Genomic DNA, 18766 nt, shown 5'->3' on the forward strand with positions numbered 1-18766 from the left:
TATTCAGTAGTGAGCTACTTTTATTTAAGCAAAAATATTTCATCAGAACTAGATGACTTTGGCGACCACCAGATGACAGACTTTGTAAGCGATTAATATGGAATAGTTAAATCATAGCGATTATCTATTTGGCGACTTATTTTAAATCTTGGTAAACATTTTATATGACGCCTATTTCTTTTACATCTTGCTTCCTTTGATTTAATTGAATGCCAGCTCTGACCAAAGAATTTCAAACAATATTCCACAACCCCATTCGTTAGCGAAATATTGAATCAACCACAACTGTAAAAACATTCAATAAAACAGTTCGGAATGTTCGTGTAATGATTTGCTTACGTTTCAATGTTGCCACTAAACAACGAATAATAAGAGCTATTTCTGTGACATGTATGTTAACTTTATAAATAGATTCTCAAGTTAACCTGACTTCGTAGTATTATACTAATATTGGCTAGACGAACACCAGGCAATAAAGCGCAGTTCGAATTTTAAAACCGAGGTGGACATTCTTTTGTCAAATGTAATATGATGAACCCTGCTCTTGATATTTGTTAGACATCTAGCAAAGTACGTTTTCTCCTCACAAAGTACTCCGATGAAAATGAGCCATGTTCCAAAAGTATTTATAGAAGGCGTGAATAATCGATTCATGGTGTCCTAGTACAATCGATATTCAAAAATCTGATTTCGAGAAGCAGACGTGTCTATAGAGAAAATCAGAATGTTAAGTTATGGATGGATCTGGGTTACAACTCCTACAAGATTTTGTTCATAACTAATCCGGAGAACAGAAAGAATATAGGATGGCAAGAAATATTAAAACATCAGTTTATGATGGTATTAGAAATAAATCAAAAATAATTTATTATATATGATTGATTGCCAGAACGTTTAGAGGCAACACCTTATTTCGGAATGTATTTGTAAAATGCAATTATGCGGATAAATTCTCATTATAAAAATTGTATAAAAGATTAAACAAGTTTTTTTTTAACTTGATATTTTTATATGTTTGTTTGCTGTATTTTAAATCAAATGTCTAAAATTTTTAAATTCCTAATGCACATTTAAAAGTTTTAAGAATCTCTCTCTCTCTCTCTCTCTCTCTCTGTGTGTGCGTGTGTGTGTGTGTGTGTGTGTGTGTGTGTGTGTGTGTGTGTGTGTTCATTTCCTTTAACTGAAGGTTTCTCTGCATATGGTGCAATTTCTTTTGATAAATAAATAAATGTTTGATGAAATATTATATAGAAGAATTATTTGTATACATTCTCTTCAAATGTATCGACACCATTGCTAATTCTTTAAAATAATGAACAAGACAACATTCGCCTTGTTCCTTATGTCAGCAACTAAGTAATAACTTAAGATTAAAACGGATAAAGCGAATTCTAATTAAAGAAAATAAAAAAAAGAATCTCTCCCGTATAATTCTAATATCAATCCACTCTCACCTGTCAATGAAGGTAAAGGCCAACATCGTAATCAATTACGACCTTTTCCTCCTACAGCATATTCTACGTTTATTACATAATCCGAAGCAGCTGTAAACAAGCAAATGTATCCATCTCTGTCAACTACTTACTTAAGGAAACCAGTTTTCCTTCACGACGAAACGATAAGAGAAAAATCTACGAATCAAACGATGGCATCGTTTGCATATCTGGATTCAAAATATGTAATGACATCACGGAAGATTCATAAAGATCGCTTTCCAGTTGGTTTAAAAATAGTAGAAGTAATTGAAGAGAAAATGGAACTATGAATAACACGAGAAAACGATAAATTATTAGCCTTTAAAATTCTGAACAATTATGATTTACATAAGTCTTTTTTGAATGATTCATTATATACATCTAGCAATGCATAACTTACATGATTTATTTGATTTCATGAAGCGCATTTATAATTTCTTCAAATTCTGTTATTTTGAAAGACAGATTGTTATCGTTTTAATTTTCTCGAACTGCAGGTAAAATCCTCGAGATCTAAAAGGATTTCAACATTTTAAATTTCCTCTAATACAGAAATACATGATTCAAAATAATGCCTGCTCTTATGCGTAAGCATGCCCAATACATCATGCGCAACTTGGAATATCCAATCAAAAAATCCCGACCTAGCATTAGCAGTTCAGGAGACAATGACTGGCCGCGTCAACACACATCCCACAGCATAAAGGCACAACATATACAGAAACTTATACACAATGAATATAAACTAAATAAGAAATAAATTCATAAATTAGAAATATTTATGGAACAGAAAATAAATGATGATTTAAAAAATAATAAATCTAATAAGAGGTCATTTTATGTTAAACAATAAAAGTTTTAAATACATAAAAACCAGTAAATAAAGTGACAGAAAAATGAACAGAGAACAAGATAAAGAAAAAGAACTGAAATGGTGAAATCTGGCATGTGATCACTGTATTAATACAGATTATGTGAATGAAATTTTGGACTAAATCCATCAATGAGGATTTTTCTAAATAATAGCGTATCTTCCACAACTTTTTTACAAAAATCCCCACAAATGATTTTACATATAAGTGAGCAACATTAACGTTCAATGAAAATATTAAAAAGCATTGTTTGCGTGCATTTTATCATAGTTTCAAAGTATAGTGAAAATCCAAGACAGACTCAGCAACTAAACTTATATTATTAAATAGATAATTTTTCAATTTTCCAAATTCTTTTCATGCTATTCGACATAAAAATATTATAAATAATAATATTCAAATATAAATATCGGTAATTGGATAATAGATTCTTAAATTATATCAGGAAAGCATAAAAAATATCAACAAGTGGGGGAAAAAAATTCTTTCAGCTGGCCGGAGTGAGATCTCGTTTATCCAGAGATTTCTTAAATATCCGGGTCCATTATTCTCACCTTCATTAATTATTTCCTTATCAGAACGGGGGAATACCGGAGAACATATTTTTCTAGTTTGAAAGAACCTTTTTTCAAGTCAAGGACATAATTTTAATCGCAAATATCGACTTTACAGATAACTCCGTAAAACTTTTTTTCTATCTTTTTATTAAGATATAATGTGTATTTTTCTAACTGCCTTTTTTGGCCGATCTCCTTTATTTTTTTATTATTTCTTTATTTCACCACTAGAGACGGTGTAACTTATTTCAATGAATATACACACAAGTTACTTTTTTGGCTGTATGAGACGTTGCTTTGAATTTAAAGTACTTAAAAAGTCTTCACCGATCATCTTATATATTCACATAAAAAAATTTCAACAAGTACTTTTTGGTTCCAGAAACAATGGGTCAGAGAGCATGTGCTGAAATATTACAAAAATCGTATCTGAAGAACCGTTGCAACAGGTGGTATTCCTACAAGAATCATGCATGATATTCATTGTAATAAAATTTAGAAAAATTAGGTTTGATTTTTATGAACACCAAATGAGAAGATGCGTCTTACAGCAAAGAAAAATTATATCACAAATTATAAATGACTTCCTTATTACCGAAGAACACAAGCAGTCCTCTTTAACTTCCTTGTCTCGAATACTAATTGACCGAAAACGCCAGGATTCTATTCTTTCGCTTTTCATATTTTACGATAAATCAAGTTAAATTGATAAGAATTGTGATATTAAAAGTACTGATAAACTGATCATGCAGTTCTGCGTGAGGGGGGGGGGACTACCGAAAAAAAAATATTCTGCAAAGCTTTTCATCTATCTTGATTAACAGCTCTTTCCCGTAACTCTTCACTAAAGCAGATATTTCATAAAACAGGATGACTGTAATGACAGCAAATATTAATGTCATTGTTGAATGTCATTTTATAGGCAAGAGTATAAATCAATAGAAAATCAAAGTCACGCAAGTTTTACTAAAAAAAAGGGGGGGGGGGAATCATAAATTTCTATCTAAAATATTTTTGCCGTTTAGATTAACCATGGAATCATATGTTCTAGCTTTTATTGAGAACAAGTAATATATCAATTTAAGGAAGACATTTCACAACTTTTTTCCTAACATTTATTTCTTCTTTATTTAAATAAAAAAGGAGGATTTAAATTTCATAAAATATATTACCTCTATATTTATTTTCTAAAATAAAAATGGATACAACCCTAAACAACATTTTTTTTTCGGTAATTCGGGTCTCAGAAAAGAAACAAATTTCATTTTCTCGAATTGTGAGCTGAGTTTGTTTATTGCACTTCCACTGTTTTTAAAGCTTTATTAACATTTCAACACTTCATCATAAAATTGATTTCTTCTTAAAATAACATTTGATTCTGAAATAAAACTGCCTTTATTTTTTCAGCTGTTCCATAAAACAAAAATGGAAACGATCCTAAGTAATAAATACTTTTTCGGAAATTCAAGTCTCGGGAGAAAAACAAATTTCATTTTCCAGAACCGTGAATGTGTTTTGTTTGTTAAACGTAAATTTTTAATATTTCATCCTTTTGTGTTCTAAAAAAACATTTGATTCTGGAAAACTGCTTTTAAATGTTTAGCTTTTCTTAATAAAAATGGAAAGAATCCAAAATGTAATATTATATATATTAATAGCGGCCTTTGGCAACCAGCTTGTCCGTTCAGATTATAGACTTTACAAACGTTAAGGGATTAATGATAAATGCATTTTTTTAAAATTTCGCTTTGTTATTTAGTATGATCGAAAAACATCAATTTAATTGAATCAATCTATTACAAATTACTTATTGTGAATAGAAATTAGAGATGCAAATATTTTGAAACAAAAGCAGAAGTGAAAATATTTTAGATTTGATATCTAAGAAAAGCAATATTTTTTGAATTTTAAAATTGGTCGAAGCACGCAATCGTATGTTTTGATGGATAAGTTTGAATTTAAACATAACATTATTATGTAAGGAATATTAAAAAATAATTTAAAAATGAAAAAAGATTGTAAATTAATTTATATCCTTAAAAAGGTAATTTTTTAAGTTTTTAACATTTAACGCCACACCTCCGTTTTTAGAGTTCATATGGCCCCTTTCCGGCTTGGTATAGATGTAGGTGGACTTTATCAAAAAAAATTACACAACAATTAATAGGAAAGATACAAACAAATGACAAAATACATACTATATATACAGCATAACAAGAAATGATAAAAACTAGAATGAAAAATATCTTGAGTACAAAAAAACTGGATGAATGAACATTATAATGTACAGTATTAGTGAAAATAGAAAGGAATTATAAAAATTAGTTACATGAAGGGGTTTAAAGAATAAATTATGAATAAAATGCTAGGTGTATTCAATGGTGCCCCAAAATATTGATAGGTCAATCTAACTGAAGCAGTTCTCCATGATCAATTAGGAATCTAACAATGTTTATGATTCGTTTTTTGGAAGAATTATTAAGGACTCTTTTGTACCAAAGACTTTCTAGCGAGGATGAGGGTTTTCGGAGGTGCCATGAAAGAGTAAAAAGGGCAAGATGTCGCAAAATGGATGGGATCGCCGATTTCTCCACAAGAACAATAGTCACCTTCTGATAAATGGAACCGGTGAAGAAATGAAAGGAATGGACCATGTCCTGTGACAAACAGGATTTCTTCACGAGTCCCGGAGAGTGGTTGTCATTTTACTGTTTTGATGACTTTATAAACAGAACGACCAGTGTTTCATCATCCCAAAGATTTTGCCATTTTTTTATAAATATTTTCTGAAGACGCTGTTTAAGGTGACACCGAGGTTTTGGAGCTTCCATTGATACAACTTCGATAATGGCTGCTTTTGCTAGAATATCCGCTTCTCCATTACCCCGATAACCAGAATGTGCTTTGATCCATCTTAAGAGAATATTTGGGTTTAGGAGGAGTAGGGACTGGATGTCTCGGACAAGTTGATGAGGACAAAGGGGATCTTGTACTGCTAGCAAACTTGAAAGACAGTCTGTCCAGATTTTAATAGTCTCGTTTTCTTCACTAGCTCGTATAATGGCCCTTTTCAGTACAAGCAAATTTTTTACATTTTAAGATAATGCAAATACTATTCATGTAAAATAATAGTTTGGGAAGATATGGTCACCAGTTTTATGTAGTTAAGACATAACGATTGCCCATTTCACGACGACGAAGCCAATTTTCGAACTCGATTTAACTTTCTGTTTGACGGCTAGTTTTTGATTTCTTTTACATCTTGTTTCCTCTACTAAAGGGTTATTTTGGGAAGGGGGCGAGCCCTCTCCTGGGCATTCCTAATACTATTTTCAGGCTCTATTAATTAGTGAAGTATTGAATTAATGAAGTTATAAAAATCGTTACGTTCGCATGGCGATTTGTTTATATTTGACTACTGCCATACGTTAGCGTTTCTTACATATAGATAGAATTTTTTTTTTTCTTTTTCGGAAGTCCAAGCCTCATAGAAGAAGGCTCCGCGACTTGGCTTAAAAATTGCGAGTTTAGTTTATTTATTATTCACCCAATATTTAAAACTAAAGGTGAATAGGGTTTGAACCAACAAATAAATAAGAAAGGAATGATATCTCCACTGTAACCTACATCTCCTAACTTAAAACAGTTAACACACTGATTCATGGCAATAATATTTTAACAGATGTAGAATGCATTAAATTCGCAAATATAACACAACTTCAATAGCGTACATTAAGCGTTGTAACCGTTAAAAAAACATCACACTTCAACATTTTTAATGAATCTCTACGAACCGTCTCTGAAGAAACACTTTATAATGATTTAGTCTGCTACACAATAATAAAATATTAATCAAAAATAGATAAATGAAATACGATTTAAAATAAATCAATTTAACATCAAAATTGTAGATTTGTTTTTCAAATTTAAGAATTAATCTGTCTATTGACTGACCGCCTATCATTCTGCATATTCGTGAGTACTAGGATGCGAGATCTCCAAAAAGCAACATTTCAGACAAATGTTAATTGATGTACGGTCTTGTCAATATATCAAATGAGCATTTAATTTTGGAAATAACTATCCAATAAAAAATATTCAAAACACATGCTCGTTTTTTTTTTTTTTTTTTTTTTCCCATATCATAATAAAAACACAAAACGAGCGATACTGTGTTATCATGCAAGTTGAGAAAGAAAACATTCCCAGTGTTGTTGTTGTTGTTTTCTCTAAGAAGAAAATATTTAGGATTTTTGGTGATTGCAAAAGTTTTAAAGGTTAACCTTTGAAGATAAGCCTATTTAATCACAAGCAAAAAACTAAGAGAAGCACAGGGCCGGTTTATCGTTAAGGACACTAAAACAGTATGATATTTTATCATCAAATAGAACTGCCATCGTCTTCATCCTTCCATAATAAATAATGAAATGCAGGATAATACATTTACAGTTGGAATATATATTATATTGCAACTATAAATGTATTATTCTGTAGAAAAATTAATGATAAGTACCACTTGGTGAATATTATTGAAAATGATGCTAATTTTAAGGCATTATTTTTATATTTCATAAATAAAAAATACCGATACATTTCTACATCGCATTTGTTTATATTTGATTATATAATGCTTAATAACGCATGCGTATAATCAAATAAGGATTAGTGTGAGGAGCATAGAAGAAACTGCAGAGTAGGCTACAGTGGTCTTACCAAAATTTCTCGCGTACTTTCTAATAAAGGTATTATCCCAGAAAATGCCTTGTATGGAATTGGCATGCGATAGATACGAAATATTAGTTTTTAGCATGAATTCAGTATTTTTACTGAAACTATCATGTGATACTTGGTGATGGATCCTTGGCGATGAATCCTTGGCATGCGAATAATAGTATTCGAAAATCGAATTCATTACATCGCAATTTCGACACATTTTTCCACACCGACTGAAGCAAAAATCTGACGCAAAACTAAATTTGTAATCGCAAAATTCCAAACAAAATTTCATATATCAAAGATATTACGTTTTTGAATTACGCGTTCAAGTCTTTCCGTACGTACAACAGATAGTCACACTCTCGTTGGATTTGGCTCAAAATTTAACTGGTGTTTACACTATAAATGTTAAATCTGTGTACCAAATTTTATCCGTATAGCTCTTTTCGTTTTATAGTTAATATATTAATTTATATACGAACGGCCGGTTTGGTTTGGTTATATTAATGTCCCGTTTGAAGCAGCACTAGGGTTATTTAGGGACGGACTTTGTAATTTTGAACCACGGTCAGATAACGAGGACGACACCTGAGCTGGCACCCCCCTCTCCATACCATACCACACCAGCGGGAGGACGTTTGGTCATGACGGATTTAACGTGCAACAGACCCCCTTACACGACGGTTCTTCGGTGGAATCGGGTCACGAACCTGAAACCCTCCGGTTCCGAAGCCGAGACCTTACTACCAGGCCACCGCGGCCCATTCGAACAGCCGGACAAGCAGATTTCCTCTGAACGGATTTTGGTCACAATTTAATAGAAATCAATTTATTGTTGACAGTGTACTAAATTTCATCCATATAACTAAAAGCGTTCTCTTTGTCACAGACAGACGGGCATTTCCAAAAAAAGTGTTTTTCGAACTCAGGAAGGTCTAAAACGTGAAGATTCGTCAAAACCTCGAATTCGAATTTTTTGACGATAACTATACTTTTTCTTTACTACGTATACGAGAAAGTAAAAAAACTGCTTTTGTTTGTGTTGTTATGCGTGTTATTGAAAGATAAGAATGCTGGTTAATCATTTCACGCAAAGTTCTTCATTCGAGGGCATACAAAGTGATAAAAGGCGGTTCGAAACGAAATGAGTCGAGCAACCGCTAAGAATGCTCCCACTTCACTTCCGGGTTCGTTTATTTTCGCTCCCATCTCCGCCGCCACCTGCAGACAAAAAGTCTTGAAGTTAATTAGAAAATTTGTTATTTTTGTATCTATCTTGTAACTAAAAGGAATCGCATGGAGAGGAACCAAAACTGTCAACTCGAGAATTTTCCCACACCAACTCCCTGTCTCACTATTTCATGTACGAAATATACAACGAGAAAATACTGATATAATCAAAAAATTCGAACTCCTGATTTTGATGATTCTCCACATTTGAGACCTCTCCAATGCCGAAAAACACATTTTTTTAGAATTCTGTCATTCGGTCCGAGAACACTATAACTCAAAAGCGATTTGAGTTAGAAGGACGGATTTGGTACGCGGGCTTTTAATTCAAATTTATAAATTTCTATCAAATTTTGAAAGAATTTAGTCTGTCTGTCAAACAGTAAGGAACACAGTAACTATGACAAATAAAGAACTTGATAAATAAAATTTAGCACACAACTTTAACATTTAAATTGCAGATTTAAGTCAAATTTCGAACTAAATTTGTCAGAGGGTTGACTGTTTATCGGTCTTTACGTTCGCGTGTATGCAAACACAATAACCCAAACACGAAACAGCTTAGAATAGTAAAATTTGATCCGTGATTTTGTAGCGAAAATGGTGGTTGTGTCTCGGCATCTTGAGCTCTGATCGAAAAGACTACTAAAATCGTAATTCTGTGTGTGTAAAATGTTGACAAAAAGGAATTCAAAATGCATTTTTGGTTTCTTTATGATACTACGAAGCACAATGCGCTCATGCATATGAAAATCAAAACATTCGTGTCTTTCACACTATTGCCAAAGATCTAAATTTTTTTTTTTTTAAGTTAGAGGGAGGAGAATAACATCTTTATTAAAGAGTACGTGAGAAAGTTTCGAGAAGACCACTCATGCCGATTTTTTTATTTTTATCTCATTTTTGACAAAATTTTGACAAAAAATGACAAAATTTCACATGCTCTCACTCGTGACATTATCTACAGTTCAATCATGATAACGTTCGATTTTTTTCAGTCGCAAAATTAATCTGTAAATCAAACACGAGCAGAATATATTATTGCATTTTTTTTTTTTTTTCTGCATAACATAGTTCAAGTTTAACTGCTCGGCGACAGCAACATTTTCAGCAGTTTATAATTGTTTTGAAACATTGAATCATTTTGATAAGTTTCAATAAGGAAGATACAAATGCAGCAGTCAATCTGACGAAGAGACATATAAAAACTTGGCAGAAAAATATGACTACTGAAAAAAGCGCATCGATTAAAAATGTGAAACAAAATATATGGCATTTGAGTGTATTAATCAAAATCTTAATTAATCTTATTAATCGAATCTTAATTAATCAAAAAACATTCTTTTAAGAACAATAAATACGATTTCCACAGACCAATTTTAGCATTTACCTCTTAATACATAAGAAGAAAAAAAACTAAATTAGGCTTTCTGTCATATTTAATCAAGTCGGTTTGGTTTTCAACTGCGCTTATCAATTTTACGTTTGAATCCTTTATGCATTTGCAGGAGAAAAATAAACGTAACCGTCACCATGATTGCATAGTGACGTCACATACTTTTCTCCTGATGATCTTTTTTTTTTTTTTTTTTTCTTCTTCCATTTTATGATGATGCTCTTTTAGATGTCAGATAGAATTCACAGTTACATCTGACATGTGAAAATGACTTTCCATAAATTGACTCTTTCTAGATTAGATTTCTAGGCAATTTCACCATTAAAAAATTTCATCAACTAATTTTAACATGAAAGCATTCCTTTCTCCCAGTTCATGGCAAAACGTCAGAGCTCCCTCCCCCTCCTTTTTTTTTCCGACAATTGGAACCGGAGAATGTGGAAGAGGTCTCTCTCAGTGTTTTTGTATTCTTCCGTTCCCTGTTGAACATATTATTGTATGAAATGGAGAACTTCATTACGAGCATTTTCCAGTTCTCAAAATCTTAAATCGTAGATCTTTATTGATATAACCGAAATAAGTAGATTTATTTCACCTTTGCTCAAAAAAATTTCAGTAATTGATCAAAAGCTATATTGCCAGAATTTTCCAAACGTCTCATTTAGACAAAATGACTTTCGTATGCAGTTCTAATGCTAAGTTTAAGTCATCTAGACTACAATGATATGTATGATTCATGCATCAAATTACAAATGTAGAGAGAAAAAGCATATTTAATTTAATGTTTACTATCAAAATAGCAATTAGAAGACAAAAATTACTTGAGAACTTATATGTCTTGAAGTAATAATAATTGTCTCAAATAGAGTGTGTCATTTAAATAAGAGGTTAATAAATTAGTATATCAATGTATTAAAACGTTCTGCAAATATATTTCGATTAAATTTCACTAAAAAAAATTCTAACTATAATTTTCAAAACCTATGAAAATGCGAGAAAATACCAGCGTTGAATACAAAATCTCCATTCAATTCTTTGTCCAGGAATATTTTTTAAAAGAATATCCAATTAAGTTAGATCGAAACAGGCGTATGCATGGAAAGTTGCCAGATACCGGAATGAAACATTTACTCCAAAATAGCTTTTGTTTTCAGCAGATATTAATACAAACAAATTTGCAAGCAAATCTTTCCAAAAAAAAAAAAAAAAATTGAAAATTTCGCATATAGTCAAACTTGAAAGCCATGAATGTCTTGCTGTTTCAAATTTCCAAGAACACACTCTAAAAGTTCTTCGCCCCACTTTTAAGCAAGGACAGAACAAAAGTACGGAGGATTCCATTCACCCCGCCCTAAAAAGCACATCCTTCATTTATTTTAAACATTAAATTTGCATGAAGTTCTCTTTGCCTCCATAATTCCTACTTTGTGCTGTAGAAACCTCGACACAGTTGGGGATTAACGAACCACATTTTCGCCGTCTAGACTTCTAAGTTAAACTTTCAGGAAGTTCATTTTTTTCCTACATACTGCGGTATTCCGAAAGTAACTTCGATGCCTCAGTCATCGATGTGACCAAAATGGAGAAATGCCAACTATTACGAAGAAGTTCCGCGTCTGAAACTTGGCATTGAAACAATGATATGAGAATTTCCGAATGAATCATCTCATTCCTTAAAAAGTTTTCACATCTAAAATACAAAAATTAACATTTAAATTAATTAAAATCTCTAACTAAGGTATATTAGTCTCTACCAATACTAATAATAATATACTAGTAATTTTATAGAGAATGTATGAGTGCATTGGTGCTTTATTGGGCAGCCATTTCATTTATCTACCAAAATTGGAACCAATATTTGAAGATTGGTGGCATGCATCTAAGAGCGATATATTAAAATTTTAATTTAATTAAAAGATTAAATGAAACTTTGGTGTTCTTGTAGGATAAATCCAAAAAATATTGTTGAACAAAACTGACTTGTTACACCATTTTAAAGTATAAAAGAATTGTCTTTTTACAGAAACCAATTCAATGATCGTGCAAAATTGTCTTGCATTTTAGCAATTTTTTTAATATTATATTATATATATTGTATAATTTATTAAACAAAAGTATTAGAATCAAGTTAATAGGAAAAACAAAAAAAAAATCAAATAAAAATTAAACCAAAAAAATTATAAAAAATATAAAAAAAGAATCCGGCCTGATGACTTTTTCAAGGGTCACCCTTCCAATCTACTCATTCCAATCTAAACTCTAAAATTTTCACAAATCTAATTTTCTCACAAGTTAACAGGATCAAAGGGGGTTAACAGGATCAAATGGTTTGGGATTAATCCTTTGGCTTAAATAAAAATAGAACTTTCCTTGCATATTGGATCACTCAATAGATGGCGCTGGGAGCCTACATCTGTTTACATAATTTACCGTTAGTTTTTTAAAAACAGGGAATCACAATTATTGTTTAAAGTTTCCTTGACTGTTGATGGTATGTACTGGCCTTTTCGTTTTTAATTTTTAATTTTAGTGCTATTTTTTGTTTTTATTGTTATTTTTGTTATTGTATTTTTACTTTGTTGTGGTTAATTTCTTCTAATTTGTTGTTTTGTATTTCCTTTCTGTTAAAATGGTATATCTCTTGAGCATAATTTCAGGGGATTTTCGGGTCACGAGGAATCATTATTAGACAATGTCTGTATTTCCTCACAGAAAAAATCCCTTTCTTTGAATCCCTGCCTGAGGGTGACCCTTGAAAAAGTCTTCAGGCCGGATTCTTTTTATATATTTTTTATAATTTTTTTGGTTTAATTTTTATTTGATTTTTTGTTTTTCCTATTAACTTGATTCTAATACTTTTGTATCAATTCATCTGTGTTTTAGAAGTAGCTGCAATTGCGCTCTCTAAATACTATGAAGTTCTTTTTTGGTTTTAGTTTAAATAGGTTATAAATTTTAGTTGCGATTTCGAAACTGTTTTGTTTCGTTTTCATTTTAGTTTCGTTTTCAAACTTTTTCTTACTTAAGATTGGTATAATTTATTAATATATTTCATAGATATATTGAAATCTAACCATTTTCATTAAATACTAAAAAGTGTGATTCTCTTCCACTGTTTAAAGCTAAAAGGATAGAATTCTATTTTATGCCTGTGTAATTTATAAGGTTAATAAGAAAATGGTTACAGTTTTGCAAAAATCAGAAGATAGACTGTCCGAATAGTTATGCTTTTAATAACTCTATGTCATAAAATTTTATTGCATTACGATGGGTTTTATGCACAATAAGTTGAGCAAGAACAAGGCTATTAAAATAACACATCTTTAATATATGTTACTATCTGAAGCTTAAAAAATATTTTCTAGAGGGAATCATGAACAATAAATTGCGCATGAGATATTTAATTAAGTGCAATCAATATTCCCGACAAACTATCAGATCGCTAAATGCGATCAACTGATAGGAGGAAAAGATATCAATAAACCAAATTTAATTTCTTTCGTTAGATAATGGAATTGGAAATAATTTGTAGAGTTAACAAAAATAATATCATCCAGTTTCGTGCAAATATTTTATTTTCAGATTCATTCAAAAATTTAAATATTCTTCACGAACAGCAGCTTTGTTAAATACGTATAAGGGGGGGGGGAGCAATCGCGATTAATCAAATGCCCTATGGAATCAGAGATTATAGTTAGCAAATGTTAATTCTTCTAATTAGAATTTAGTACGTAAAGAGAATATTAACTGGAAGATTCCGGCCTTAAAAGTAGATTATCCATATTTCTCGAAAACTCCTGATTTTCAGTAACATATGATATTTCAGAAATAAGAATTCTCTGAAAACGACTGATAATTTCTTGTATTCATTATCAGTATGCTGTAAATGCACTAAGCAAAAATTGTAAGTTAAAGACAACCAGTTACAATTATGTCTTATCAGATTCACTAAATTAATTCACTAAACAAAAATAAATATCGAAATTTGCTTCTTAATATATAAATTGACATTTAAAAGGCAGATGTTATTAAAAGAAATGATACATAGACGTAGGTGGTATAAAATCGTCGGTAAATAAAGAAAATGTTAATTTTTTTAAGCTCACTGAAAATGAACATTATTAAAGTTTCAAGAACAAAATGCCCGTTAACAAGCGACTTTTGTTAAATTACGATTGTTTTTTTTTGGTTCAAAATTTTATGCAATCCATTAAGTAGTTAACACATTGATAAAAATCCGCTTTTACGACAAATCAACAAATCGCAAGATGACGTTACAAAATTCTTATCTAAAATCCAAAATAATGTTCTTCCTAATCAGATATAAACGAATAAAAAAGTTTGATAAGCTTTGCAAAATTATCGCTTTAGATAAAATCAGAGGGCTCGACTGTAAAATAAATACACGGATAAGCATTCGCTGTCTCTTAAATCCCGATGTACTGCATTACTTTTACGAGCGATAACGATCTCGAGATAAGCCGTTTCGAATGTCGGCAAAAGATTATGAGTGAACATCAATAAAATTTCGATTATTGCAATAAGCAATGTCAAAGAAGGGCAACTGATTACTCAGTATAAGAATGATATTGTAACTGATGATCCAAAACCCGCCTAATGAAACTGGAACAATGAAACATCGGAACTGCTTTGATCATTGAACAATTGAGTATTCTGAAAGTCTGAATTGATTCAGAAAATAGAACAAAAAATAGAAATATTGATACATTGATTTGACATGATGAAAATGATTTTCTTTAAATATTTTCACTGCTCTATTTTGAGTTGTTCAGAAAAGTAATATTTTATAAGTAAAATTTAAAAAGCAGCGAACTAAATTCAATGCTGTATCCAGAGGATAAAGACAACAAAGAACATAATTTAAAAAAATAAGCTATTCCATCAAATAATAAATTAAAACTAGGATTGGAATAAAGGAAAAAATGCATAAAGAAACTGATTTTTCATAAAATAAGTATGAAAAAAAAGTTTGGGGGGGGGGGATTTTAGAAGATTAAACTTATTTGTTCATTTAACACTTTAATGGATTCAAGATACATCACCTTTTAATATAACCTTTTAAGGGGAGAAAAATGCAGTAAATTAACAATTCTACTACATTTTTTTAATTAAATATAATCAGAAACTTTTTTCAATTAAATTTATAATTATGTAATTAGAAAAAGTAACAATTTTAAAGATAAAACCACTAGGATTGCACAATCAAGAGATGTTAGAAATGATACTAATTACTTCATTAAATTTTATTCTTTTGATCTTTCAGAATTTTTACAGAAGCAATTAAATTAAAACAACTGGATTGACAGTTTAAGCTGAAGTGCAAACTTTTATATCATAAATTATTAGATTTCAAGACATGAAAGCTGTGATCTTTTGATTTTACTGATATTACTCTATTACCATCTAGAGTAAATAAAATAAAATAGCTAAATATGCCCTTGAGTTTAAATTAATAATTTATTCAGAAACAGTAAGGCATTCTGTTCGGTCTAAAAGTTAAATGTCCAAAGTAGATGTTTTTTACTGTGCAAGCCATATAAAGAAAGAAATGTATGAAGAATGGAAATAAAGTATGATTATTTCCTGTAAAATTTTAAACTGTCATTATGAAATAATGTTGGAAGTAAAGTAGATGTAAGGAAATAAATGTAAGCTTTACATTTTCAGAATCACTGTTTTAGATTATGGATATACGTAGGCTTCTAAGACTTAAATGATTAAGTTTAAATATGCATAAAAAGCAAACTCAATAGTCACAAAAAAACTTGTTTTATCATTAAATCAAAACATCTCATTCATATTAAAAGTTCTTTATATTTTTTTCTCCCTCTATAACATATAAAGATTTTTTTTACGACTGTTCAAAATATATTTAACATTTTAAGCAAGAAATACAATATTTGCTCCAAAAGAAACTTTTTTCCCTCCCTTTTTCTACAATTCATTAAGGAGTCTGAAATCGATACAAAAAAAATCAAATTGATTTTTTTCAATAAATAATAGTTTAAATGAAGATTTTTATACATTTAAATTTATTACAACAATTAATATATCATCAAAAAGATCTCAATCTAATTAGTTTTGAATAAAGATTAAACATTTTCCAAACAACAAAAAAAATTTATCCCTCCTTCAGATGAAACAGATTTTTTCCCCACTATTATTAAACTTTAGTTCCAAAATGGGTTAATGCACATTTATTCATTTTAAGAATTTATTTTAAAAGAACTATGATGATCACACAAGTTTTAACGCAAAGTTAATGATAGGTAAAGATTTGAGTTAAGTTTGATTCTTGTAAAAACTAAAAGAAATAAATGATGGAAGAAAATAAGGCATTTCAGTAGAATTAAAAAATAAATAAATAAAGTAATCAATGCAGACTCTTTTTTTACAAAAAAATAAATCAACGTGTGTGTTTAAAGAATTATTAGAAACATAAATTTTAATAACATTTGACTTTATCTATAAATTGTTTTAGTGATTTAAAATTATACAAAGAAACAAAATAATTAAAAGTTTAATAATATTTCTTTGAAAAAAATTATTTACAAATCCTTAATTTTTTGTAACAATTCATAAAATATACAACTCCCTTCAGAAAGAAAACAAATCTATAAAACTATCTATATAATAATATACATAAATAGGTTTGCTTTCTGGAAAGTTCTCAGATACTGATAGGAATAACATTCAATTTATAAAAACAGAAAAATGTAATTTAAAATCATATTTTGTAAGAATAGCATCCGAAGAAAAGATTTAAATGAATGGGAGGGAATATTTGTTATCTCCAATTATATTTAAAAAAAAAAAGAAATTTAAAAATGAAAACAAAAATCTGAGCCTGATGTTTTTAATAGAAAAAAAAAAATTCTAATAATAATAATCTACCATAAATGAAAATGATAAAACTGTTATTAATTTTTTTATAGTTCTAAAAATCTAAAAAGTTTAAATTTTTATGCAGACTTCACTTCTCTCTCAGTATCAAATATTATGTTTAACCAGAACAAATAATAAATTTGTATTCAAACACTTTAAAATAAGACTACAATGTCAAAACCATTTTCAAGATTAAAGAGATTAACTGTTCTGCAAAAAATTTTGAGTTGTCTGCAAGTCTTAGATTCTTGATAATATAAAGAATCAACATGTTAAGTAGGAAAGAAAAATTATCAAATTAACTAATCCTATTACTGAAGCATCCTATCTATTTAAAATAAATCTGTGATTAAAATTCTAATCACAATATACATTTTAATCACTATAAGTGAGTATAAAAATATCAATAAGCACACATGAACAAGAGTTGATAAATGGTAAAATCAGACAGCATACGAATTCTGTAATAAAAATAGCATAAAAAATTCTGATTTAGATTATTTTTTTTAGATTTTAAAAATGCATCAGTAAAGACATACAAATAAAAAATTAATTATGCAGACATAACTAAAAATCATTAAATATTACAGAAATTTTTATTAACAGTGATTGAGCTAGAGGAATTGTAGTATTAATTTTATAGTGATGCATGGTTATTTTATTTAATCATACAAATGCAAAAAAATTTGATTATAATATTGTTATTACTTAATAATCTGTACAACAATTAATTGATCTTAAGAGAAAATTTTAATAAAAATTTGCTTTTCTAAAACGTGCAATCATATATATTTAAAATATATATTATTTTTTAAATTCTTTTTACTTATATTTTATTTTAAAAGCCATTTAAAATTTTATTTATAATCCAAATAAATATAAATTACTTACGGAAAGTCAGCTTTCGCTACCATTTTGAAGTTTTAGGAATGAATCAGAAGTATGAAAAATACAAAGATTGTCTTGTTTACACAGTATAAGGTGGTTTTCTCCGATTATCACAGACGCGAGTAAAACCACGCGGATAGTAAATTAACTTTTTGACAGCGATGTGAAAATCGAGGCAGCAGAACTGCGGAACAGTAAACAGCCGCTTGCAGCCGTAACAGAAATTGGAAACGAAATGAACGACTGATGGGTAAAACTAAAGCTAAATACCAAAAGTGTTTAATTGTAAGCAGACAAAATTTTTGACAGTTCAGTTCAGTTCACTTTTCTTCAGTATCTATAAATAGTTTTTATTATTTATAATCAATATCAAACAACCCGACTTAGTAAAAGCAAAAACGTCAGCAATTTTACTACAAATGTTTCTTAAATTCATTTCATTAATCTTCGGACACAATTTCACTATTCACTATGTGATGAGGGCGACCAGCAATCCTTAAAAAGGAGATCCTTCATTTGAACAGACTCCTCGGCTCTAGTATGATATGATGTCAAGCAAGGAAACCTGAATTTCTTGTGCACATAAGAAAAATATATTATTTTAACGATAATAGTCCATAAAAACCAAACCGAAAATATTTTTAAACTTAAAATTCAAATTTTAATTCCCATGGAGCTCCCAATCTTCCGAAATTCCTTGGAATCTTCGATTTCTAAGCCTTAGTA

The 18766-nt window shown here is 29.7% G+C and overlaps 1 protein-coding gene across 2 annotated transcripts in view; it reads right to left on the reverse strand.

Annotated features, from left to right (window-relative positions):
* LOC129987996 (mitochondrial glutamate carrier 1-like) overlaps positions 1–18289 on the reverse strand; it is a 44961-nt gene extending 26672 nt beyond the window's left edge. Inside the window, exon 1 of one of the 2 annotated variants that reach the window (XM_056096061.1) lies at positions 18044–18289. In XM_056096061.1, coding sequence (XP_055952036.1) covers positions 18044–18066 — 23 coding nt within the window. In that variant the 5' untranslated portion in view covers positions 18067–18289. The remainder of the gene's footprint in view (positions 1–18043) is intronic. The other variant, XM_056096062.1, reaches the window with a different exon arrangement.
* Positions 18290–18766: the final 477 nt, after the last annotated feature.

The sequence above is a fragment of the Argiope bruennichi genome, chromosome 10 (genome assembly GCF_947563725.1).
Source record: "Argiope bruennichi chromosome 10, qqArgBrue1.1, whole genome shotgun sequence".
Taxonomy (NCBI): Eukaryota; Metazoa; Arthropoda; class Arachnida; order Araneae; family Araneidae; genus Argiope; species Argiope bruennichi.